The sequence below is a fragment of the Megascapheus bottae genome, chromosome 3 (assembly GCF_031878675.1).
Source record: "Megascapheus bottae isolate mThoBot1 chromosome 3, mThoBot2.hap1, whole genome shotgun sequence".
Classification (NCBI taxonomy): Eukaryota; Metazoa; Chordata; class Mammalia; order Rodentia; family Geomyidae; genus Megascapheus; species Megascapheus bottae.
The window spans coordinates 37,859,728-37,885,893 of record NC_143511.1 but is presented as its reverse complement, the minus strand read 5'-3'; the positions used below and the strand labels follow the sequence as shown (position 1 = coordinate 37,885,893).

The 26,166-nt window shown below is 37.8% G+C and overlaps 1 protein-coding gene and 1 pseudogene across 2 annotated transcripts in view; one reads left to right on the top strand and one right to left on the bottom strand.

The window, feature by feature from the left end:
* Brd10 (bromodomain containing 10) overlaps positions 1-26,166 on the top strand; it is an 86,429-nt gene that overhangs the window by 10,072 nt on the left and 50,191 nt on the right. For both annotated transcript variants that reach the window (XM_090329949.1, XM_090329948.1), the window contains exons 2-3: positions 8,556-8,756; positions 23,630-25,047. In XM_090329949.1, coding sequence (XP_090186075.1) covers positions 8,556-8,756; positions 23,630-25,047 — 1,619 coding nt within the window. The remainder of the gene's footprint in view (positions 1-8,555; positions 8,757-23,629; positions 25,048-26,166) is intronic.
* LOC150065379 (RWD domain-containing protein 4 pseudogene) lies at positions 20,764-21,308 on the bottom strand (annotated as a pseudogene).

The window sequence follows — 26,166 nt, the reverse complement described above, 5'->3', positions numbered from 1 at the left end:
ATATTTGACCTTACTCCACAGAACATTAAACAAATATGAGAACTGTGCTCCAATTTACCTAATCCTTGATTATGTTGTAATCATTAATACATTAATAGTTCCTATACGTATTAATTCTAAGAGAAAAAATTTAGTTGATAGGGAAATTTCAGTCAAAAGTTATTTTCCAGACTTATTCCAAGATTTTATGGTAAAGACTACAAATTATAAGATTATTAAACTTTTAATATTTTACTAGCAATGTAAGCTATTTTACTAATAGTTAATATTTGTATTCATTTATTTTAATATGGCATATACTCTGCTGAGTATTCTACATATTCTATAAAGAGTTTGTAAAAATAGTCCAGGTGCCAGTTATTATCCAGGTGCCAATTATTTGGGAGGCAGAGATTTGAAGGTTAAGACCCTATTTCAAGAGAAAAGCCTTAGGTGTGACGGTATGTACTTGTTATCCTTGCTACAAGTGAGTGTTATAAATAGATGGATTGTGACTCAAGCCAGTCCATCAGGAAATAGACCCTATTTAAAAAATGATAAGAACAAAAAGGGGCTGGAGACATGGCTGAAGTGGTAGATCAAATTCTAATTCTAATACCTCAAAACAACAACAACAAAAAAAATCCACACACAAAGATTTGGGAGAATTAGAATATTTTCATAAGATTAAGATTTTTAAAAAAATCATTGAGTCCATCATTTAGAGGTAATTAATTGTTAGCTTTCTTTATTCTGTCTGTATACATATATATTATTCACAGAAAATACTAAATACAAACTCTTGATTGATGATATATATAGTTTTTGATTCTGCTTTCTACTTATTAGACTTTGAATTGATCTTTAAAAATATTTAGTATCTTGGGGATGGGAGTTTGGCGTAGTGGTAGAGTGCTTGCCTAGCATGCATGAAGACCCAGGTTTGATTCCTTGGTACCACATAGAAAAAGCCAAAAGTGGTGCTGTGACTCAAGTGGTAGAACACTAACCTTGAGGAATGCCCAAGGACAGTGCCCTGAGTTCAAGCCCCAGGTCTGGCAAAAAAAAAACAAAATTAGTATCTTTAAGTAGTTGTGCAAATCAATTTATAAATATAATTCATCCTGATTGATGTCCTGATTGTCTCCCCTGCCCTTGCAACCCAGGCCCTTCCTTTAATTTTCTTAATTTTGTAGGATATTGTGCTGCTGTCATAATCTAGAAAGTCTTGAATTTATGATCTGCTACTTTAAAGCAGATTGGTAGCTATGTAGAAAAACTGGCCAGGAACAGCAAGGCAAATTATTTTTCTCCTTTGTAACCTCATCATACTAGCATCTTGAAGGCAACACAACACACACATTTGAGAATTAGTGAGGTTAGTAACTTATGTACCTTCTGTCTGCCTGCACTGAGTATTCGATTTTTGTGGTAAAGAGTAAGTAGTTTAGCAAAGCAGTCCTAACTCATTAAAATGCTTATTAAACTTATCGAGGTTTGTTAGATAACTTCCATATCCATATCAATAAAAATTACTTCTTGAACCTAGTATCTTCCTTACATTCAAAAACAAAACAAAATGAAGAAACAAATTTATTCTTGCCTAGTCTTTTCATTTACTTGGGCCTTACTCAATCTTCTGGAAAATTGAACAGTTTAGATCACTGAGTACTTAAATCTTTTCTCTTACAGTGTCTGTTAGCTGTTCTGAATTTTTTTTCTTAACTCATCTTTTGACTCCTCCTCACCTTCTGTTTTTTCCCTAATAGCTAAAAATAATTCTTAAAATTAGGCTTTGAGATTTTATATTCCTATTTTTGCTTTTCTAGAAATAATCATTTATTTTTATGGCTTCACTTATCACTAAGACTCCCAATATTTTAAGCTCTCCTTTTCTTAGAAAAAAAGTTTCATATTTCTGTCCCTAGAATAGTTGTTTGTGTAACTATTAATCTCAAAAATGTTAAAAATAAGTATTTCTAACTCAAATCTCTTCCCCATGTTCCTATCTCTCTTTTCAACTTTCTGCCAGTTTCTATCTTGACGGAGCAACAAAGCACCAAGCCATTGGCTGGCATGACAGTTAACTTTCAGGGCCTGCTTCTGGTCTGTATAGTGTTGGTCGTGAGCTTAGACTTTCCAAATCAAGTAATGTTCACAGCCTCCTGCCCTTCACAGGCGGTAAATGGTTGGCAGAACCTGAAAGCACTAAGTTCCATGTCCCGGAACTGAATCCGTGCATGTGTTTGCAGTCAGGTGGGTCTGAGGCCCAGAGCTCATGCCTTCCAATTCATGTGATTTCCACAGCCCTCTAACCCCACCACTATGGGAGGTGAATTGCTGGGCTGGATTTGAAAACATTATGGCCCTACTCTGGGCACCGTATCCCATCACATGTTTATTGCTAGGCCTGAACCCAGACCTCCCAAATCACCTGAGTTCCACAGTCTCCCTGCCACCTTCAACAAGAAGTTTAACTGCTGGGGAGAGTCTGAAAGCACTATGGCCCACCTCTTGGAATTACATGTACAATATGCTTGCTGCCACTTGGGTCTGAGGTCTGGAGCTGAGATCTATTTCTGTATTTTTTGTTTGTGTAGTACTGAGGAATTGAACCCATGGCTTCATGCATGCCAGGCAAGCACTCTGTGGCTAACCCACATTCCTATCCCCATGGATCTCAGATCTCTTAATCACATTATTTCTAATCACACATACATAGAGATAAACCTCTGGGCAGTATCTGAAAATACTGAGGCTCACCTTCAGGAACTGCATTTCAGCATACTTGCTGTCAAGAGATCTAAAACTCTTGAGTCCAGGCCTACACATTCACATTATTCCTTAGCCCTTTCTCCTCACAGTTGTATGAACTGCTGAGTGGGTCTAAAACTCTGAGACCAATATGTTGGAATTGAATCCTGAGATGTATTTTCTGTAAGGTAGGACCTTCTGAATCAGGAGACCTTCACAGCTGCTGCTTCTTCACAAAGAGATGGAATCTGTAAACTTGAGACAAACAGAATACCTAATTCTTTCACTTCTCCCCCAGCCCATACAAAACTTAGGATTCCTTGCTTCCTCTACTGTGTCTGACATATTTGGATGCATGTTGCCCATAGGGACACAAGCTAAAACTATTGTGGAACGAGTAAACCAGCATGAAGCCAGCAATAGCTCCCAGTACACAAAGAAGGGAAACTTCTCCAGTAAAACTACCTCAAGTGGACAACTGACCCTTTTACAAGAGACATTTCCTTAATCTGTACAGTACTGGCAATCTAGTCCTATACCCTGAGTATATGGGCTAATGTTTGGCTGAGCCAGAATTCCAGTCCTTGGGGAGAAATAGGACTTGAATCTGGCCACTACACTGTCCTCAGTGAATACTGAACTGAAAGACTACAGGTGATTAACAACCAGCGATATGGCCTCAATCACATGTATGAATCCCAGTGCATTTAAAAAAAAAATAAAGAAATATGGTAGGTGCCAGTAGCCCACACCTGTAATCCTAGTTACTCAGGAGGCTGAGATCTGAGGATTGTGATTCAAGGCCAGCCTGGGTATGATTTTCTGTGAAACTCTTACCTCCAATTAACTACCAGAAAACCAGAAGTGGTGCTGTGGCTTATGTGGTAGAGTGCTAGCCTTGAGCTGAAGAGTTCATGGTGCCCAGGCCCAGGGTTCAAGCCCCAGGACCACAAAAAAAAAAAAAAAAAGATGAACAAGGCAACATAACTCACCAACCCCACATAAAGTGAAGTTGATGAAATCTTAAAGAATTAAAAAAATTAATGATTCGTGAAAATGAAAGGGGCACCAGTAAAAGCCTGAATTCCAAGAAAACTCAAACCAAATAAAATAATGTAGGACATGAAAGAATTTAATACAGAGAAATTCTAGGGAAAAAATTAAAATTCTGAAAATGAAAAGCTCAGTGAGATAAAATAAGTTACTGAAAAGTTTCTCCAGTAGACTGGACCAAAGTGAAGACTTTAACAAAGACTTGTTGAAATATGCAGATTAAGATAAAGGAAAAAGACCTAAAGTATAAATAACATAGAAGACCCCCTAGAACACCATTAAAATTTCAAGCCTACAAATCATAGGTATAGAAGTGGTACAAGTTAAAGGTATCAAAAACATACTCTATAAAATAGTAGCAGAGAACTTTCTAGACTTAGGACTCCAGACGGGCAGCAGAACTCCCCATATACTAGTGAAAGAGTATGAAAATTGCAAAAGAGAAACACCAAGACTATCTACAAAGGCAAAACCCATCAGAATAACAGCACATTCCTCATCTTTAAAAGCAAGGAAGATTTAGATTGATGTATTTCAAGCCCTGAAAGAACACTGCCAACCTAGATAACCATACCCAGCAAAGCTGCCATTATTATCAGAGGAATAAAAATCTATAATGAAAACAGAAGCAACTCATTGCTCCTCTAAATCAGTGTTGCAAATGATACTTGGGGGTGTTATAAACACACCTAGAAAAGGAAGATAAACTCAATCAGGAAAATGTGGAAGAGAATAAATCTCACTAGACAAGTGGGTAAGCAAATAGGAAGAGTAAAACAGTGCATAAGGGATAAAATGGCAGTAATTACTGTATACTTTTCAATATCTGTTTATGGCCTCAAATGCCCAATCAAGAGATAGACTGGCAGACCCAATTATTCATTGAACACAAGAAATCTTCACTGACAAGACAAACGTAGGCTTAGAGTGAAAGGATGTAAACAAACTTTCCAATCAAATGGAGCCTGAAAGCAAACAGGAATTTATATTTATAGTTGACAAAGAAGACCCAAACCAAAATTAGAATACACTGAAATCATTTCATAGAATATACCATACATAGAATGCAGTAAGGTAATTTAATAGAAGACCAGTGTTAATTCACATATTAACTATGAAGATTAATGTTAGCTAAACTTCTTGTTAATACTTGGTTTAATTTTTTTTTTTTTTTACTAGTCCTGAGGCTTGAACTCAGGGCCTGGGCCCTGTCCTTGGGCGCTTTCAAGGCTAGCACTTTACCACTTGAGTCACTGCACCACTTCCAGCTTTTTCTATGTATGTAGTACCGATGAATCCAACCCAGGTCTTCATGTGTGCTAAGCAAGCACTCTACTACTAGACCAAACTCTTGGCCTGGTTTAATTTATTTTATTTTTGTTTTTATTATCAAGGTAATGTATAGAGGAGTTACATTTGCCAGATAGTTGGTGAATTGCTTCTCACACATTGATACCCCTTCTTATGTGTTTGCCCCCATTTCCCTCTCCCTTCCCCCCCCCCCCCCCGCTTTTTTTTCTATTTGGAGTCATGGGGCTTGAACTCAGCCTGGGTGCTGTCCTTGAGCTCTTCAGCTCCCAGCTACCACCTACCCTTAAGCCAAGTCCCACTTCCCGTTTTCTACAAGTTAATTGGAGATAAGAGTCTCAGGTTCTTGGACCAGGAGTTTGGCCTAGTGGTAGAGTGCTTGTCTAGCATGCACAAAGACCGGGATTAGATTCCTTAGCACCACATACATAGAAACAAAGCTAGGAATTGTGCTGTGGCTCAAGTGGCAGAGCTCTGTCCTTGAGAAAGTCCAGAGACAGCGGTCAGACCTTGAGCTCAAGCCCAGGACTGGCAAAAAAAAAAAAAAGTCTCAGGTTCTTTTGTGCTCAGGCAGGCTTTGAAGCTTGATCCTCAGATCTCAGCCTCCTGAACAGCTAGGATTACCACCATGCCTGGCTAATATTTGTAAGTAAAATTGAACCTTTATATGACACTTTATATGCTTTGTTTTAAAAAATTCAATGAAAAAATTCAATGATAATTAATTTCTGCTTAACCTCTGCTTATGTTTGGCAATATTATTTTCAAACTATTGTCAGTTTTATGAAATAACTCTCCTGATAGGCAGAAAGAAGCTTGAGTTCTAGAAATAGTTATTTTAGTCTTATTTATATAGTCATTTGAGTATTCAATAATCTATTTGGGTAAGATTTTACTTTTTTGTGTTATTCTGGTGTGCACTTAGGACCTGGGTACTGTCCCTGACATTCTTTGCTCAACGCTACCATTGTACCACTAAGAGCCACAGCTCCACTTCTGGCTTTTGTGATACTTAATAAGAGTTTCACAGACTTTTCCTGCCCGTCTTTCTTACAACCTCAGTCCTCATGTCTTAGCTTCTGGAGTAGCTAGGATTACAGCCATGGGCTGGTTACAAATGCCTGGCTAAGATTTACTTTTATCTTATTTTATTACATTTTCTTTGTAAGTATGAAAATCAGGTAAAAAATGTTTATTCAAGATTCTTTTACTATGGACAACATAGATTACTAGATTTTTTTTTTTTTTTGTGGGTCATGGGGCTTGAACTCTGGGCCTGGGCACTGTCCCTGAGCTCTTCAGCTCAAGGCTACCAGCCTACCCTTTGAACCACAGTGCCACTTTCCCTTTTCTAGGGACTAATTAGAAATAAGAGTCTCTCGATCTTTAGGTCTTTAGTGCCGGGGCTGGCTTTGAACCATGATCCTCAAATCTCAGCCTCCTGAGTAGCTAGGAGCCACCATACCCGGCTGATTATTTGGATTTTAAAGTTTAATTATATATGTAAATTTAAAATGTAAAGCAGGCAGGGCACTGATGGCTCACACTAGCTTTTCAGGAGGCACAGGTCTGGGAGGATTGAAGTTCAGAACTATCCCTAGTAGAAAACTTTGTGAGACCCCCATCTCTAACCAGAGAAAAAAAGAAAAAAAGTTGTCTTGAGCCAGGCTCCAGTGGATTAAACCTGTAATCCTAACTACTGAGGAGGCTGAGATCTGATGATTGAGGTTTGAAGCTATGAGACGCTTCTTCCCAATTAACCACCAAAAAGCTGAAAGCAGAGCTGTGATTCAAGTGCTAGAGCACTAGCATTAAGCAAAAAAGCTCAGAGACAGTACCCAGGATGGGGATACACACACAAAAACAAAGCTGGGCTGGAGGCATGACTCAAATGGAAGAGTACCACCTTGCGCAAGCTAGCCTAGTGAGACCCCAAGTTTAAGACGTGATACCAGAAAAGAAAAAAAGTGAAACAGCTTAGCTTGTATCCTTCCAAGTGGTTAGTGTTTGTATACATACTCTAGGGGACTGAAAATACAGTCAGTAAGGAAACAAAAAAGTCCCTATCTTTCTAAAGCTTTCATTCAGATGGAAAGATGAATAGTTACTAAATCAGTAATTGTGCAATGCAATGTAATGATCAGTAACATAAAAACAACAACAAAAAAAGTGGTATAAGAGCATAATGTAGTAAAGGATACTTTTAAACATCACAGTGAGGACAGTATCATCAGTTTTGGTACCCTCAAGCACTTGAGGCCTGAATGAAGTAATTGGCCTAGCTACGTGACTGTCTGGAAGGAAGAGAATCCTATAGGAAAGAAATGAAGTTCAAGGAACCTGGGATGCAAATATGTTATTGTGACAAGAATAAAAAGGAGACTTTGGCTGGAACATAAAAGAGTGAAGGTTGGAAGGTAGAAAATGTCTGGTAGTAGAGATGAAGGTTAAATCACACTAGATTTTAAGTACTTTAAATTCAATTCTTAACTTTTAGAGGAAGAAAAATAAGGTAGTAACAAACTGAAGAGCTTTTTAGAAATATTTCAAGGGTTGCTGAATTAATAGGGAGATGGCAATAAAAGCAGAGAGACCTATCATGAAGTGTAAATATGTTATTTCAGATTCATTAAAGTGATTCATGGATAATTAGGTATGCTGCCATGATACTAGTATTTTCATTATTTTAAGCATTACATTGTTATCCAGAATAGCAATAAAAAACAAACCAGTGTGGTGAGAGTGAAGAGGAAATCTAGTCTTAGATTCTTTTTACACTTTACTCAGATTGCTTTGCTTTTTTTTTTTTTCTCAGTAGGTCATGGGGCTTGAACTCTGGGCCTGAGCGCTGTCCCTGAGCTCTTCAGTGCAAGGCCTGCCCTACCCTTGATCCACAGTCCCACTTCTCATTTTCTAGTGGTTAATTGGAGATGAGTCTCACATTCTTTAGTGCCTGGGCTGGCTTTGACTGTGATCCTCAGATCAAAGCCTCCTGAATAGCTAGAATTACAGGTGTGAGCCACCATGCCCAGCTTCAGATTTCTTGTTTGCGACCTGCAGTTATATATTTTAATACTGCATTTATTTATGACTTTCCTAAAGTGCTTTGTATATCAGATTTTCTTTCCCAAATTGTTTTTGTGCTATAGCACATTTTCTTATACCAACAGTAGATAGAACCAAATATTACAAAAGTAAACTTTTATCCATTAGATAATTAGTGCTTTAATCCTTAATCTTAATGCTTCAGGTTTTTTTTTTAATGTAGAAGAAAAACTGTCGATTAGACTGATCTCTCCTTTCCTATGGTATACAAAAAGTTCAGAAATTGTAGGTGGGGGGATAAAACTATAACATGCTTTTTATACAGTTAACAAATGGAGCTCTTAAAATGCTGGTGAAGGGGACTTATTGCTTATCCAGAAGATTTGACCTTGTGAATTGACTTATTCTTCTCCAAGGCACTTGAGAGAAAAGACAACGATAGCAGTTACATCTAGAGGCTATTATGGATTGGAGGATGAAAAGGGAACTGCATGTACTTCAACAAGGCGTCGGTCAACACCTCGAAGTTTGGCAGGCTTGACAAGTGGAGTTTTTGAATCTATAATGGTTCAAGTTTTGAGACAGGAAGAACAGCTGAGAGCAAAAGAAGAAAAAAGGTAAATGCTAAAAAAAATTAAGTTTCTTGATGTTCAGATTTTCAGCAATTAACTTTCCAAAGAATAGCTATATAACTTTTATGTGCCCATATCAAATTTCTGGGCCTGTTTTTGTAGTATTATAAAATATAGTGAAAAATGAGTTGATAAATATCACAATGAAATTTATTTAAAAATATAATTTTAAATTTGTAAAGTTTTATTTTTATTCTTTTTGTTAGTTATGAGGCTTGAATTCAGGGCCTGGGCACTGTCCCTGAGTTCTTTGGCTCAAGGCTAGCACTCTACCATTTTGAGCCACAGAACCATTTCCAGTTTTCTGATGGTTAGGTAGGGATAAGAGTGTCACAGACTTTTCTGCCTGGGCTGGCTTTGCACTGCAATCCTCAGATCTCAGCCTCCTAAGTAGCTAGGATTATAGGCATGAGCCACCTGTAAGTAGTGTGCCAGTAGTGTGTCAGTATTGGAGCTTGAACTCAGTACCACATGCTCTTGCTTAGCTTTTTTGCTCACAGCTGGTGATCTGCCACCTGAGTCACTGGCTTTTTTTGGCAGATAAATCTTTTTATCTGCCAAAACTAGCTTCAAACTGCAGTTCTTGTATCTCAGCCCCTGAGTAGCTAGGGTTATAGGTGTAAGTCATCTACACCTGGCAAGACCAAATTATGTAGAGTTACAAAAAATTTCAGGATAGTTTTCATGTTTTAGAAATACTCTCAAGGCAATTTTAAATTAGAGAAACTTTATATAAATTTCTAGTTTTAGAATAGAATAGCAGAGCTTTAAAATTAGGACATACTTGAAGTTCAAGAATTAAATAAATTCATTTCTGCTGGTTTCTGCATTGATACTAATTTCTTGGGTAAATGTTTTTAACTCAGCAGGTTAAGATTGTCTACTTACTTAATGGTCCTTCTTGAATTTAATAGCATAAAGTAATGATACTTATATAACATTTTTTTTTTACAACGAAAGGAAGTTAGGGCCTAGAGAAGTAAGTAAAATTCAAGATTCTATCCTTGCTTGATGATTTTTATTTAAACTGTATCTCAAAGTATGTTGGGATTGATAACAGGTATAGTAGGAATTTTCCTATGTTAACAAAAAATTTATAATATTTTTCTGCTCTTATAGTAATAAGTATAATTTCCTTCAGTAGTTATAGGGATAAAACTCAGCTTTGAGTTTTCCTACTGTCATAATTTTTTGTGTGTGTGTGACAGTCCCGGGGCTTGAACTCAGGGCCTGGCTACTGTCCCTGAGCTTCTTTTGCTCAAGGCTAGCACTCTGCCACCACTTCCAGCCTTTTCTGTTTATGTGGTGCTGAGAAATTGAACTCAGGGCTTCACACGTACTAGGCAAGTGTTCTACCACTTAGCTACATTCCCAGCCCTCCTGCTGTCAGACTTTTTTTTTTTTTCCCCAGTCCTGGGCTTGAGCTCAGGGCCTGAGCACTGTCCTTGGACTTTCTCAAGGCTAGAGCTCTACCACTTGAGCCTCAGCACCACTCCTGGCTTTTTGCTATGTATGTGGTACTGAAGAATCAAACCTGGGTCTTCATGCATGCTAGGCAAGCACTCTACCACTAGGCCAAACTCCCGGCCCTGTCAGACTTTTTATAAACCATGATTAATTTGAGAGCCCAAATTAACTAATTTATGCTCAGCCCCATAAAGTTTTCCTGTTTTAAGAAGTAGGAGCTTATAGAGATAGATAAAAACTAACCAGGCAGCATTGTGTAATAGATTAGAATGGGGAGAATTGATAAACTAGCAACCTAATAGGAAGAAGGCTATAGTAATCTAGACCTTCATGGTAAGTCACTAAAAATAGGTAGAAATCAAAAGGAAGAGAGAAATGTGAGTCGCAAGGACTAGGATAGTGACAGGATATTACTAGTACTAGTAATATTAACAAGAAAAATTTTTAAATAGTTAATATTTATTGAACATTACTGAATGCCTTAAATGTGGTCAACCTTTATCCTAAGTCACAGAAAAATTAAATATTTTGTCTAAAGTCAAGGAGTTTTAAATGGTGAAATTGATTGGAACCCAGGCATTCTGGCTCTAAAGCTTTTACTACTACTAAGCTGTATACCATTTTGTGACTTGTAAAATGGTAGAAACAGCAAAGAAACTAGAATGCCTTGAAAATGTGAGTGCTAGGTAGGATAAGAGCAGTGAACTGATTCTGCATAACTGATTGAAGGGAGGATAGAAGCATTTAAGATTATAAGTAGGAAGCTGGGAGTTTAGCTTATTGGCGGAGTGCTTGCCTAGCATGCATGAAGATCCAGGTTCGATTCCTCAATACCACATACATAGAAAAAAGCTGGAACTGGTTCCGTCTCAATGAAAATCTGAATGTGTTGAGACAAGCCTATCATTCCAGCTATGCAAGAAACATGAAGTAGGATGATCTTAATTTAGATGCAGTCTCAAGCAAAAAGTGAGACCTTATCTTAGAAATAACCAGTGCAGAAAAAGGGCTTGAGGCGAACATGAGGTCCTGAGTTCAAACCCTTTACTGTCTTTCCAAAAAAGAATCCAAGTAGGAAAGGCTAGTAGAAAACTAGAAAAATGTCAAAAAACTTCTTTCTTTGTTTAGTCTTGCATTTTGTGTGTGTATGTACACACATGTGTGCATGCATATGCATGTGCCTTAACATCGCATAAATATAGGTGGAAGAAGCCATGGGAGAACTGTCTTAGCAGTTATGATCACTGAATGGTGTCATATGAATTAAGCTATATTCTGGAGTATAGAGTTTCTTTTTTTCTTTTTTTTTTTATCTTGTCTTAGAGCTTGAACTCAGGTTCTGGGCATTGTCCTTACGCTTTCTCAAGCCTGGTGCTCTACCACTTGAGCCACGGTACCACTTTTAGCTTTTTCTGCATATGTGGTAACCAAGGAATTGAACCTAGGGCTTTGTGCATTCTAAGCAAGCACTCTACTGCTAGGCCACACTCCTAGCCCCAGAGTTTCTCTTTTTGTTGCTTTTATTGACTGTGGGGTTTGAACTTGGGGGTCTTGTGCTTTTTAGACAGGTGCTCTATCACTTGAGTCACCTGCCCATCCCCTTTTATAGCTTTAGTTATTTTTCAGGTAGATTTTTTTTTATTGTTGTTGTTGTTGTTTTGTTTTTTTGTTTTGCCAGTCTTGGGCTTCAGCTCAGGGCCTGAGCACCGTCCTTGGACTTTCTCAAAGTCAGAGCTCTACCACTTGAACCTCAGCACCACTTCTGGCTTTTTGCAATGTATGTGGGACTGAGGAATCGAACCTGGATCTTCGTGCATGCTAGGCAAGCACTCTACCGCTAGGCCAAACTCCCAGCCCCCAGGTAGATGTTTTTGCTCCATCTTGTTTCACTCTAAGATCCTCTACCTGTAGGCTCGTACATAGCTGGAATTATGGGTGCACATTGTCATACTCCGCTTATTAATAACAATGGGGATGTCGAGCTGGCTACACACTGTGATCCTCCCTATTTCTCCTTCCTGAGTAATTGCGGTTACAACTTTGAGCCACTGAGCCCAGACAAGTTTTTCTTTTTAAATTACAGAGTATTTTTTACATAAAGCAAAGGATAAATTATGTACTTTGTATGCATAGTGCAGCAAATTTGTGGGGCAGTACTTGGTTGAGCTCAGGTACTTGTGTTTGCTAGACAGGTTTGGTTATTTTTGAGATGAAGTCTTGTGTTTATGCCCAAGTCAGTCTGTGCCATGATTTTCCTATTTTTATTTTCTGAATAGATGAATTAACAGGTATGTACTACCATACCCAGCTTTGTATTAGTTGAGATAGAGTCTTAAGAACTTTTTGTTCTGACTGTCCTTAAACTGTTTGTGCCTCCAGGAGTAGCTAGAATTAGAGCTAGAATTACTGTATCTGTCAAATTTGGGGGGGGGGGGAGAACAAAAATGTACTGCCACAGCAGCAAGATGACTTTCCTCTAACATTCTTCTTATAATGGAACAAGTATTCTCATACCTAATTTATGGTGACAGGGTAATTTTGACTTCATCATTTAAGCCACAGATAAATATGGATAGTACAGATCTACAAAACACTATCTGGAAGCTTTGGTGCAGAGTACCAGATGCACAGATTCCACCAAAGGAACAACAGCACAGCATGACAGATGTACAGACTGTAACAAAGCAGAAACCTAAATATGAACTCCTAACCAGACAAAGGATAGAGCCCTCAAATTGGACCAGGCATTGCCACTAGCCATAGCACATCTGGGAGATTATGGAGGAGTACACCTTAGCAGTTGAACAGGAAGCACAGTGAGGTAGCTTATATCCCAGGAAAGGACTACCATTCCTTGCAGTCTGCAACAACAGCCTGTGAGTTTTTAGGGACTTAGCAAAAGGAGCAACTACAAGCTTAGTGGGAGCTGTATGGGACTGGCAGGTTGAGGAAGTCCGTAGACCTAAGAAGCCATGTCTGAAGAGTATATTTGAACTTTCAAATCCTTTCACCACTACACTGGAAAATGAACTCAATTAGATAGTAGCTTCCTAACATATACTAGTTTGAGGGACTTGGACACTATCTTTTTATTTTGTTTAATTGTTAATATAAAGATGATATACAGAAGGGTTTCAATAACATAAGTTAGTAAGTAGGTTTCTTTTTGGACAATCTGACCTCTTCCCTCACTCTTTTTCCCTCTCATCCGACTATCAACTTAGGTTAACTCTATGATTAACTTGTACAATTTAATCACAGTTGTCACATTTCATTTACACATATTTTGTGCTTTGATTCTACCCCCCCTTTACTCTGTCTTGTCTCTTCACTTACCCTTCTCCCTCTGTCTCTTTTACCTTTTTTATCATAGTCCATCATTTATATCTTCTACTTTTTTTCCTTCTATATATGAGAGAAAACATACAACCATTGTCTTTCTGTGTTTTACTTTGGTTAACATAATGCGCTTCATCTAATTCTATCCATTTTCCTGTAGATGATATAATTTCATTCTCTTGGTATTGTTTTGTTCTCTCTATGCAGCCCATACTACTTCCAACTCACTGTGTAATGCAGGCTGGCCTCTCAGTCCTTCTGCTGCCCCTCTCCATTTCTGGGATTACAGACATCCACCACTAAGCCCACTTCTTTATAGCTAAATACATTTCTATTTTATATATACACATACAGACTTTACTCATTTATTGACAAGCAGTACATAGGCTGATTTCATAGCTTGACTCTTGTTACTGTAGTGTCAAAATATATATGAGTAGCTAGGTGCCGTTGGCTTATGCTGGTAATCCTAGCTTCTTAGAAAGCTGAGATCTGAGGATCTTGGTTTGAAGCTAGCCTTGGCAGGAAAGTCCATGAGACTCTTACCTCAAATTAAGTACCGGAAAAGCTGGAAGCAAAACTGTGGCTCAAGTAGTAGAGTATTTGAGTAAAAGAAGCTCAAGGACAGCACCCAGGCCAAGAGTTCAAGCCCTAGGACTGGTACCAGTGTGTACATACATATATACATACATGAGTATTCATGCACATCTTGCATTCTGCTATTGGATTATATGTGGGAATAATATAACTACATCATATAGTTGTATGCTATTTTCAGTTTTGTAAGGAGTCTCCATACTTTCCATAATGACAACTAGTTTATGTTCCTACCGATAACATGTAAGGCGTTCTTTTTCTTTGCATCTTCATCAACATTTTTTTGTTTATTGAAAATAGTCATTCTGATTGGGATTTGACAGAATCCCAATATCGTTTTGATTTGCATTTCCCTCATAGCAAAAGTCTTTAGGCATTTTTTCATGTATTTGTAGGTCATTTGTATCTCTCTATTTAAAATGTTATGTAAATCATTTGGCTATTATTGATTGGATTATTATTCTTTTGGTGGTAAATTTTAACTTCATTTATTTATTTATTTTGGTCAGTTCTGGGGCTTGGACTCGGGGCCTGGACACTGTCCCTGAGCCCTTTTGCTCCAGGCTAATGTCTGCCACTTTAAGCCACAGCTCCACTTCTGGTTTTTGAATGGTTAATCGGAGATCAATCTCTCAAGACTTTTCTGTCTGGGCTAGCCTCAAACTGCAATTCTCAGGGATCAGCCTCCTGAGTTACTAGGATTATAGGCATGAATCATTGGTGTCCAGGCTTGTTTGAGTTCTGTATGTGCTCTTGGTATTAATAATCTGTCAGGTGAATAGCTAGAAGTCTTTCTCCATGTTCATTGACCATCACTTTACTCTTTTGATTGTTCCAATGCTGTGTAGAAAAATCTTAATTTTATATGTTACTTTCCAATTACTGATTTTATATCCTGAACTATTCTAGTCATATTGCCTGAGCTATTGGACCTACATCTTTCTATTATAATTAACTTCCAGTCTTACATTAAAGTCTTTGATCCATTTTGAAGTGGTTTTTATATAGGGTGACAGATAGGACTCTAGCTTCAGTTTTCTGCATATGGATATCCAGTTTACCAAGCACAGAGACCGTCTTGTTGCTAGTATATAGTTTTGGCATTTTTATCAAAAATGATATGGCTGTCGATATGTGTGCTTATTTCTGGATCTTCTGTTCTGTTGATCTATATGTCTATTATGAAGCCAACATCACGTTGCCTTTTCTTTTTTTGGTTGTGGTTTTTCTTTTTTTGTCATGGGGCTTGAACTCTGAGCCTTAGTGCTGTCCTTAAGTTCTTCAGCTCAATGCTAATGCTGTACCACTTGAACCACAGCATCATTTCTGCTTTTTTGGTAGTTAATTGTAGATATGAGTCTCACAGCTTTCATTCCCATGCTCTCTTTGAACCATGATCCTCAGTTCTGAGCCTTCTGAGTAGCTAGGATTACAGGCATGAGCCACTGGTACCTGGCTCATCGTGCTGCTTTTCTTACTATGGCTTTTTGTATATTGTTAAATTAGATGTCACGATAACTTCCAGTATTTTGCTCCTTTCCTCAGAATTGCTTTCAATATTCAGTCATTTGTGTTTCCAAAAGAATTTTAGATTTTTTTTTCTAGTTCTGTGTAGAATATAATTAGTATTTGGATGGAGGGATTGCATTGAGTCTGTAGATTGCTTCACATTTACACATATTTAGCTGTATTTTGTTCATTGTTGAACATGGGAGATCTTTCTATCTTACAGTGTTTTCATTCTATTTATTTATCTATTTTTGTTGGTCAGAGGGCTTGAACTTAGGGCCTGGGTGCTGTCCTGAGCCCTTTTGCCCAAGGTTAGCACTCTGCCACTTTGAGCCACATCTTCACTTTCAGGTTTTTGAGTGGTTAATCGGAGATTAGAGTCTTAAGGTGACTTTTCTGCCCACTGTGGCTTCAAACTACAATTCATTAGATCTCCTGAATAGCTAAGATTACAGGAGTGAGCCACTAGCCCTCAGCTCTTCTTTGATTAGTTTCTTTTTTCTTTTTTTTTTTTTTTTTGCCAGTCCTGGGGTTGACCTCAGGGTCTGAGCACTGTCCTTGGACTTTCTCAAGGCTAGAGCTCTACCACTTGAGCCTCAGCACCACTTCCGGCTTTTTTCTATGTATGTGGTACCGAGGAATCGAACCCGGGTCTTCACGCATGCTAGGCAAGCACTTTAACCACTAGGCCAAACTCCTGGCCCCTTTGATTAGTTTTTAATGCTATATAATTTTCTTTTGATGTTTTGCTATAATACAATGAGTGTGGAAGCATTACTTCCTTTTATATTTTCAAAGAGTAATAGAATTTAGCAGTGAATCCCTTTTTTCCCCCCATGCTTTTTTTTTTTTTTTACCAGTCCTGGGACCTGAACTCAGGGCCTAGGCACTGTCCTTGGACACGTTTTGCTCATGGCTAGTGCCTGCCACTTGAGCCACAGCACCACTTCCAGCTTTTTCTGTGTATATGGTACCGAGAAATTGAACCCAGGGCTTCATGCATGCTAGGCGAGCACTATCACTAGGTCAAACCCCTGGCCCTCCCCAGGCTTTTATTAGAAGTTTAGTTGTGTTGTGTTTTTTCTTGTTTTTGTTTTTACCATTGCTTGTTAGGGTTATGTTGATATTTTATACAGTAATTCTTTTTGTAAGCCATAAGTCTCTAGAAAATTTGTCTGTTTCTTCTAGAGGAACTTTTACATTCCTTTATTGGTATGTAACATTTTATGAAAAGTTAATCCCAAATGCTTTTCAGTTGAAAAATTACTCCCAGAAGATTTGTGGAAAATGTCTCTGTTTTTATCTGTAATTAATTTGAGCCTTTATTCCTTTCATTTTGGTTAACTTTGCTAAGGGAAATGACTAACTTTCAGCTGACTTAAAAATCACATTGTTGTGGTTGTAAGTGTGGCCTAGTGGTGGTAAAGTGCTTGCATAGCATGCACAAAGACCCAGATTCAATTGCTCAGTACCACACACATAGAAAAAAGCCTGAAGTGGTGCTGTGGCTCAAGTGGTAGAAGTCTAGCCTTGAGAGAGCCCAAGAACAGTGCTCAGATACTGAGCCTGAGTTCAAGCCCCAGGACTGGCAAAACAAAACAAGGACAGTGCTCAGGCCCTGAGCTCATGTCCAGGACTTACCCCCCCCCCCAAAAAAAAAAAAATAGCTGGGCATGGTGGCTCATGCCTGTAATCCTAGCTACTCAGGATGCTGAGGTCAAGGTTTAAAGCCAACCCAGGCACAAAAGGACCTGAGACTCTTATCTCCAATTAACTTCTAGAAAATGGGAAGTGAGTAGGGGGGTAGCCTTGAGCTGAATTGCTCAGGGACAATGCCCAAGCCCAGAATTCAAGTCCCACGACTGCCAACAACAAACTCATTCTAGATGAACTTTAGTCCTATAATGATTTTTTTTTCTTTTTTTTTGGCCAGTCCTAGGGATTGAACTCGGGGCCTGAACACTGTCCTTGGACTTTTTCAACGCTTGAGCTCTACTCCTTGAGCCTCTGGAGAATCATTGTTTCTAATGTTTGACTCTCTCTCTCTTTCTTTCTCCCTTCTTGAACTTTGGACCTGGGTGCTGTCCTTTAGTTCTTCAGCTCAAGGCTACTGCCCTACCCTATGAGCCACAGCACCACTTCCTTTTCACTATTTCTTGTAATTATTTCCACATTTCTAAAAAAATTCCTTTTTTTTTTAAAACTCAGGGCCTGAATACTCTTTGGGCTGTCCTCATTAAATATATTTTATATCAAAAGTTTAATTTAGATCTTTTTATGTCTTCCAACTTAAGTGGCCTTCTGACCATAAAATATATTTTAAATTCTAATATCTATGTCATTTTCCTCTCATACATCAGTCTTGTATCTACTCCATTGTATGCCTTACAGTTTTGATCTGTATACCAGGTATTGTACAAATTACCTTAATGCCTGTTGGACACTTTTGTGACCTTATTGATGTTTGAGCTTTTTTTCTGGAATGCACTTGTTAGGAGGCAGTTTGATAATTTTGCATCTTCTCAGAAGATTTGTTCCTTGTACTAAGATATCAGGGAGGAAATTCTGTTTAGATCCAATTATTTTCTATAACCAAAGCAAGTCTAAGTCTAATCCTTTGTATACTTTCCCCCCATCTGTCTTCTCTTTTTTGTAGTTCAGCAGTACTGGAGAGTATACTTAGATACTCCCCTGCTGAGCCGTGCTTCCAGTCCTTTTTTAATGCTAGTTTGTTGTTGTTTTCACATAGGGTTTGCTTCTTGCTCAGGTATACATGTGCACCACCGCTTACCTATTTTTAGTTTTCCCTCATAGCTAGCATGATAGGAATGTACCACCATGCCCAGGTACTCCCATTAAGATGAAATCTCATGGATTTCATGGGCTGCCTTGAACTGATCCTCACAATCCCAGCCTCCCAGGAAGCTAAGATGGACAGACATGAGTTGAGAAAGGGGTCTACACTGCTGGCCTTAAGCCACAGTCTTTCCATTCTTAGCCTTCCAAGTAACGAGGATTGTAGGTGTGAGACACTGTGTCTATTAATGTAAATATTGTGTTATGTCTTATTTTAGTAGATAGCCTAAAAACTTTTACGTTTTAAGTCACTAAAGCCTAAAATTCATATTTTTACCTTCTTCCTGATAGTTAGACAGACTTTGATGTGATTTCAACTATAATGATTTAGTTGCTATTGTGATGAACTTTAATTCTTTTTAAACTCTATAAAACATTTTTATCAGTTTTATGCCATATCTGTATAATTTAACTATGTTTCTACATAGTTAAATTTTTGCTCTCTTCTAATCTTTGACCTTTAGTCAGTGATCACTGTCATTCCACTAGAAGTATTTCCTTTAGAATATCTTGTCAATGGAATTTTAAAATCACAAATACGAGTTGTATTTGCCCCAAAATATCTTCATTTTGGAATAGTACTTTTGTTCTGAAGAGAAATTTATATTGCCAGTTATTTTCTTAGTATATTTAAAGTGTTTCACTGTATATATGCTTCCACTATTATTTCGGAGTTAGCATTAAATCTGGCTGTTTTAAGTTCTGTAATTTTTCTAGAAGATTATTTTTGTTCTTTTCCAAAACTGGTTTTTCATTTTGCATTGCCTTTAGTTGTTTTCAATTTCTTTTCACCGAATATTGTTTGTTTTGTTTTTTTATTGTTTTTTTTTCTTTTTCTTTTTCTTTTTTTGGCCAGTCCTTGGGATTGAACTCAGGACCTAAACACTGTTCTTGGGTTTTCTCAAGGTGAGAGCTCTACCACTTGGGCCACAGCATCGCTCTGGCTTTTATATGTATGTATGTGGTACCGAGGACTCAAACCTGGGTCTTTGTGCATGCTAGGCACTCTACCACTAGGCCAAACTCCCAGCTCCCGAATATCATATTTCTATATCCTCCAATTCTTACATTTATGGTAAAAAATTACATTTACCATAATGTGAGAATTACCATAAATATCAAACTTTTTTCCTCCCAGGTGTCATAGTATATTTTTTCATGGTATGTTATCTTTGGCTGTGGTTGCATTTATTTTTGTTGTATTAAGAGTTTCTAAAGGTCTTGGTATAATTTTATCCTCACATTTTTTTTCTGTTCAGTAAACTGATTGAACTGGGGAGGTAGAGTGCTTGTTAAGCATATACAAGACCCTCAGTTTGATGCCTAAGCACCCTCCCTTGCTCCGCTCCCCAGAGTATCTAACAACAATATTGGCATGAGATGATTCAAATTAATTTCCCAATTTTTTTCCAAGCACACAGGAAAAGTGAATTTACTAAAGAGGAAGTTAACTGTTAAAATATAAAAAAGTAAAAAGGAACTACAAAGAATACCATATAAAGTTCAAATGCTGGGGTTTAAATTTCTTTGCAGCAATTTATACCTGGCACAAAAAGGGAGGAGGACTTTTAAGATGAGAGAAGCCTATTAATACAGGTTATGCTCTGGATCAAATGGCAACTTGACCAGTATTCGGCTCTACTGGAAAGACAACTTGAAAACAGCTTCCTATTCCTTTAAAAATGATCCCATCAAGGCCCGGGAGTTTGGCCTACTGGTAGATTGCTTGCCTAGCATGCATGATGCTCTGGGTTGGATTCCTCGGTACCACATACTGAAAAAAGCAAGAAGTGGTGCTGTGGCTCAAGTGGTAGAGTGCTGGCCTTGAGGAAAGCCCAAGGACAGTGCTCAGGCCCTGAGTTGAAGCCCCAGGACTGGTTAAAAATGTTTTGTTTTTTAAAAGATCACATCAACTGGAGCAACAGCATACAAATCAACACTGTTAGTATTACCCAAACCTGTCCATTTACAAAACTCACAGGGCTTCATAAAGTATACAAATGCTAACATTTTCACAAGGCATGTTTGAGAAAATAGATCTCTCCATGAACTTTCTACTTACAATATTTTTAAGAAACATACAAAAAACCTGTATTGTATTAAAAAAAAAACCTACCTCAATATCAGATAATAGTAATGAAATGAATAGTAATGAGCCCAGTTTACTTTTTTAAAGGATGTTTTCCTTGTCTCTACTTTCATCAATCTTTAGAGCCGGTTTTGCTTAAATACTTTTTTTGCTTAAATGCTTCACAACATCAACCCAGTTCCAGCCTGGAGGAAGTTCCCCTTTGTGAGGTGCCAGCTTACGTTTCTGGGCTTTTGAAAGTTGTTCTTATTTTGTCTTCTTTCTTATTTGATGGGGCTACATTTGGTGTTTTGACTTGAGATATTGCCTATGGATATGGTGGAATTGATGGGATGGTGATTCTCTATGAACTGTTCTTTATTGTCCTTAGCATATTCAAACAATGTATAGGTCATCACAATTCCAAGATTCACTTCCATGGCTTCTTGTAACTTGACTAAGATATTCTGCTTTACAGCTGATGATTCAGTGTTATTTAAAAAAAAAAAGCATTCATAGATATAATTGGAGGTGTCTTGAGAGTACGTTTCTGTCCAGGAAATCGCTAGTAAGAAGACTTTAGGATCGCCATTTTCACCTATTCTATATTGAAATGAAACTGGACTCAGTTCCCGGAAACTTTCTTCATAAATAGAACTTAATGCTTCTAGCTCCATCTCTTGGTCCTCGTTGGCATTCATCACATCACGCAGAGTGGGGGCTGCAGCCCCGAATCCAGGACGCCCCTCATGCTATGGAGTACACTCATAGACGAGGTTTCCCATACAACCCCCAGCCCTGGGTAGTGTCAGGGCAGCGAACAGCAGATAGCAGTACAGAAGTCCATGGCCAATGCGGGTGGGTTGCCGGGGCCCAGAAGTCCTTTCTCATTTTTAAACTGAGCTGTTTTATCTTTCTACCGAGAGGTCTTATTAGATACATGATTTTCAGGTTTTTTAATATGTGAGTTAGCTTTTTACTTTCTCAGTGATACCTTTTAAAAGCACAAGTTTTTAGTTTTCATGATACCCAGTTTATCTTTTTTTTTTTTTTTTTTGCCAGTCCTGGGCTTGGGCTCAGGGCCTGAGCACTGTCCTTGGACTTTCTCAAGGCTAGAGCTCTACCACTTGAGCCTCAGCACCCCTTCCGGCTTTTTTCTATGGATGTGGTACCGAGGAATCGAATCCAGGTCTTCATGCATGCTAGGCAAGCACTTTAACCACTAGGCCAAACTCCCGGCCCCTATCTATTTTTTTTTTATTATTGTTTGTGTTTGGATGTCTCATCCAAGAAGCTGCTACCTCCTTTAAAATAGCTGAGATTTATACCTACGTTTTATTTACTTTCATTTTAATTAGGAAGATTTTATACAAGTACAAGTAAAAATAATTTCAAGAGTAAATGATCCCCATGACCCACAAAAAAAAAGTAAATGATCACTCATAGTCTTATTAACCTATCATTTTTTTATATTCTGTAATCTCTTTGATCACTCTCTGCATATTTTTAGTATTCCATTATTCATGAAGTATATACTTTGTTGTTTTCTGATTTTTTCCTCTTTTGATACATGATATTCATGATTTCCATTTCAATTCTTTTTTTAATTCTTTCATGTGATACTTAGGAATTAAACCCAGGGCCTCATGCATGCTAGGCAGGCACTCTACCACTAAGCCACATTCCATCCCTATAATTTCCATTTTTAAGGATATATAGTATAGCCTGTTTCTTTCCCATTTGTTGTAGCTCAGTTTCTGTTTTTCTTTAGATAACAATTTTACTTTATTAAGCAAATAAATATTATTTTAATACATCTATGAAAAACATAAATATGAAAATTTTCAAATATGAAGGTTGGTGTACACACACACACACACATATATATATATTTACTGTGTAATGATAAAATTAGGATAATAAGCACAGTGTCTATACACATAAAATATTACATGTTGAGATCCTCAGACTTTTCTAGTGATTTTGAAATATATTACTAATTATTGTAACTGAAAGCTACCCTACTGGCCAGGAGTTTGGTTTGGTCTACTGGTAAAGTGCCTGCCTAGCATGTGCGAAGCCCAGGTTTGTATGTACTACATACATAGAAAGAGCTGCAAGTGGTGCTGTGGCTCAAGTGAACTCTAGCCTTGAGAAAGCCCAAGGACAGTGCTCAGACTCTGAGTTCAAGGCCCAGGACTGGCAAAATAAATAAATAAATTCTCCTGCTGAGCTGTGGAAAAACAAAACTAGCCGGATGCAGTGACCCACACCTGTAATCCTAGTTGCTCATGAGTCTGAGATCTGAGGATCCAGGTTCAAAGCCAGCCTGGACGCTAAAGTCTGTGAGATTCTTATCTCCAATTAACCACCAGAAAAAAACAGAAGTGGTACTGTGGCTCAAGGGGATGATGGTAGCCTTGAGCTGAAGAGCTCAGAGATAGTGCCCAGGCCCAGAGTTTAAGTCCCACAACTGATCCCCTCCCCCCCCCCCCAAATAAGCTAATTCATCCTCTCTTTGTTAGTATCCATTGCCTAACTTTCTTTTTTTTTTTTTTTTTTTTTTTTTTGCCAGTCCTGGGCTTGAGCTCAGGGCCTGAGCCCTGTCCTTGGACTTTCTCAAGGCTAGAGCTCTACCACTTGAGCCTCAGCATCACTTCCGGCTTTTTTTCTATGTATGTGGTAGGGAGGAATCGAACCTGGGTCTTCATGCATGCTAGGCAAGCACTTTAACCACTAAGCCAAACTCCCGGCCCTCCATTGCCTAACTTTCTATTCTCCATCCTGCCCACTCTTTCTAGACTCCCATGATCAGATACTTGTCTTTTCACTAATTGACTAATTTCATTTAACATAATGATAAGTAAAATAATCAGAAATTTAAGGATGAAGTCATACATAGAACTTTTCATCTTGAAGGAATCATCTTATACTGATGAAGAAAACTGAAACAGTCAAAATGTAAAATTAAGTATTTTATAGTACTCTCTACTAATAATATCATTTGTTAAATTTTGTTTAGACTTCGGGAGCAGGAAAGAAAAGAAGCAGAAGAAGCTTGTCAAAAAGAAATAGAAGAATGGGAAAGAAAACTTCTAGCTCAAGCAGCTCCCACTTGTATGGAGAACATGTGGGAAATCCCAGCCATTGGACATTTCCTTTGTTTAGCTCAGCAAATTCTAAATCTGCCAGAAATAGTCTTTTATGAATTGGAACGTTGTCTTTTGATGCCTCAATGTAATACTTTTCTATCAAAGATTATGACTTCTTTATTAAGTCCTCCTCATCGTAGACCTACCTTACATCGAAGACCTACTTTGCCTTATAGGACCTGGGAAGCAGCACTCAGACAGAAAGTACAACAGTGGTATACTGCTGTAGGGCAGACTGAAAATCCAGATAATTGTGCTGAAAAACTTGGGTTGTGTCCTCAATTTTTTAAAGTTCTTGGAGAAGTTAATCCATTGGAAGAGAAACCTTTTCATGAACTACCCTTCTACCAAAAAGTGTGGTTACTTAAAGGTCTTTGTGACTTTGTTTATGAAACACAAAAAGAAGTTCAAGATGCTGTTCTTGGACAGCCTATTCATGAGTGCAGGGAAGTTATCCTTGGTTATGATTATTTGGAGAATGCTTATGTACATTTTCCGCAGTTCTGTGGTGCAGATGTGCGGATTTATAAACAGAGACCCTTTCAGGCCCCAGAATTTCCAATTCCACCTATTAAAGTACAAAAAGTACCTCGGATTAAACTGGAGAAATTAAAGTGTGACTATGTGAGCACAAGTAACGGAGAACATAGGTGTAGTGGAGAAGGCGTACCCTCTGCCTTTAAGAAAGAGCAAGAAAGTAATTTTGATTCACCTTGTTGCCCTGCTAAAGTGAACTTTGATAATCATGACATCTCTGTTGAAATGGAAGTTAAATCTAACTGTGAAATTAAAATGCCCAGGCCCTCTGAAATTAAAAGAACTGATTGTTGTAAGGAAAATTTGGGAAAACCTGGGAGCCCAGGGGAAGTTACTGGCTTTGGTGAGCCACTCAGTCCAGGTGAAATAAGGTTTATAGAAAATCAGGAAAAATATGGTGAAACTTCCGGAATAAAAAGTGAGCCCAGTCCTTTAAAAGAAAATTCTCTAAAATCTTGTCAAATTCACATAAATGGAAGTCACACTGATCATCCAGAAATTAACTGCCACAAAGTTGTAAGAGATTTTCTATTAGAGCAGTCACTGCAAAGTCACAAGAAACTCAAACTAACAAAAATGAGGGCAAAAAAGAAGAAAAAGAAAAAAAAGAAATTGAAAGATGTTTTGAATGAAAATTTACAGAGAAAACGTGAAAGTCTTCATTCTCTTGTATTCAAGTCTTACAAACCTGAGATCCAGAATAAGTTATTGATCATCAAAAAGAAGGCAAAACATAAGAAGCACAAATCTGGTAAGCTGATACAAATGGGTAAGAAATATTTTTGAGTATAATTCAAATTTTCTTTTAATTTTGCCTCAAGAAAGTTTTGATTGATTGAAATGTATGTGCGTGTACTTGAGTAAACATATATATATATATATATGTGTAAGAGTTAGGTTTCATTTATTAAATATTGAACGTTTCAGAGCAGAATGATTTTATATACTAACAGCCAACCAGTGCAGTACATTTGAATTTCAGTTAAACAAACTGAAGCTGGATCCTGGGAGGTTACACCTGTATTCTGGCTACTCAGGAGGCTGAGATCTGAGGATCATGGTTCAAAGCCACCTAGGCACAAAAGTCCGTAAGACTCTTATCTCTAGTTAACCACCAGAAAACTGGAAGTAGCACTGTGACTCAAGTGGTAGAGTGCTAGCCTTGAGCTGAAGATCTCAGGGACAGCACCCAGGCCCAGATATAATGCTATTTGAACATTATATTTTTATATTTTATCAATCTTGCTATGTGATGTGCTTTCCATTATTTATAGTTAAGTTCTTTTTCCTCCCAGACTTAAGGGCAGTACAGATGTAGTAGAAGTATCATACCCGAGACATAAGTTGTAGCAGTTAACTTCTTTTTTTAAAATTGTTTTTATAAAGGTGATATACAGAACAGTTACAGTTACATAAGTCAGGTAATGGATACATTTCTTCTTGGACAGTGTCACTCCTTCACTCATTCTCTCTGTTCTCCCCCGAGTCCCTACCCACAAGTTGTATAGTTCATTTTTCACGTAGTTTCTAGTGGGTACCACTACTGCATCCGTTCATCTTTTGTACCTCCATTTCTGAGACTTCCCCCTCTCTTACCCTTTCAAAGACAGATAAATAAGACGAAAAGAAAACAAAAACAACAGCAAAGAGCAATTAACTTCTTAAAATAGGGTTATCAAGTTATTTATCTAGGTCTCACTGTTTTCTTCAAATCTTACTTTTTTTAGCAAGTTAACAGCCTTTTTAAACAACAAAAATCCCATTAAGTCATCAGTGATTATTAGTTTTTCTTTTAACTCAATTGCTTTTGCTTTTCCTATTTTCTATTTTTTAAATTAGTTTAGATCGAATTTATCATGAGGATAGCTAA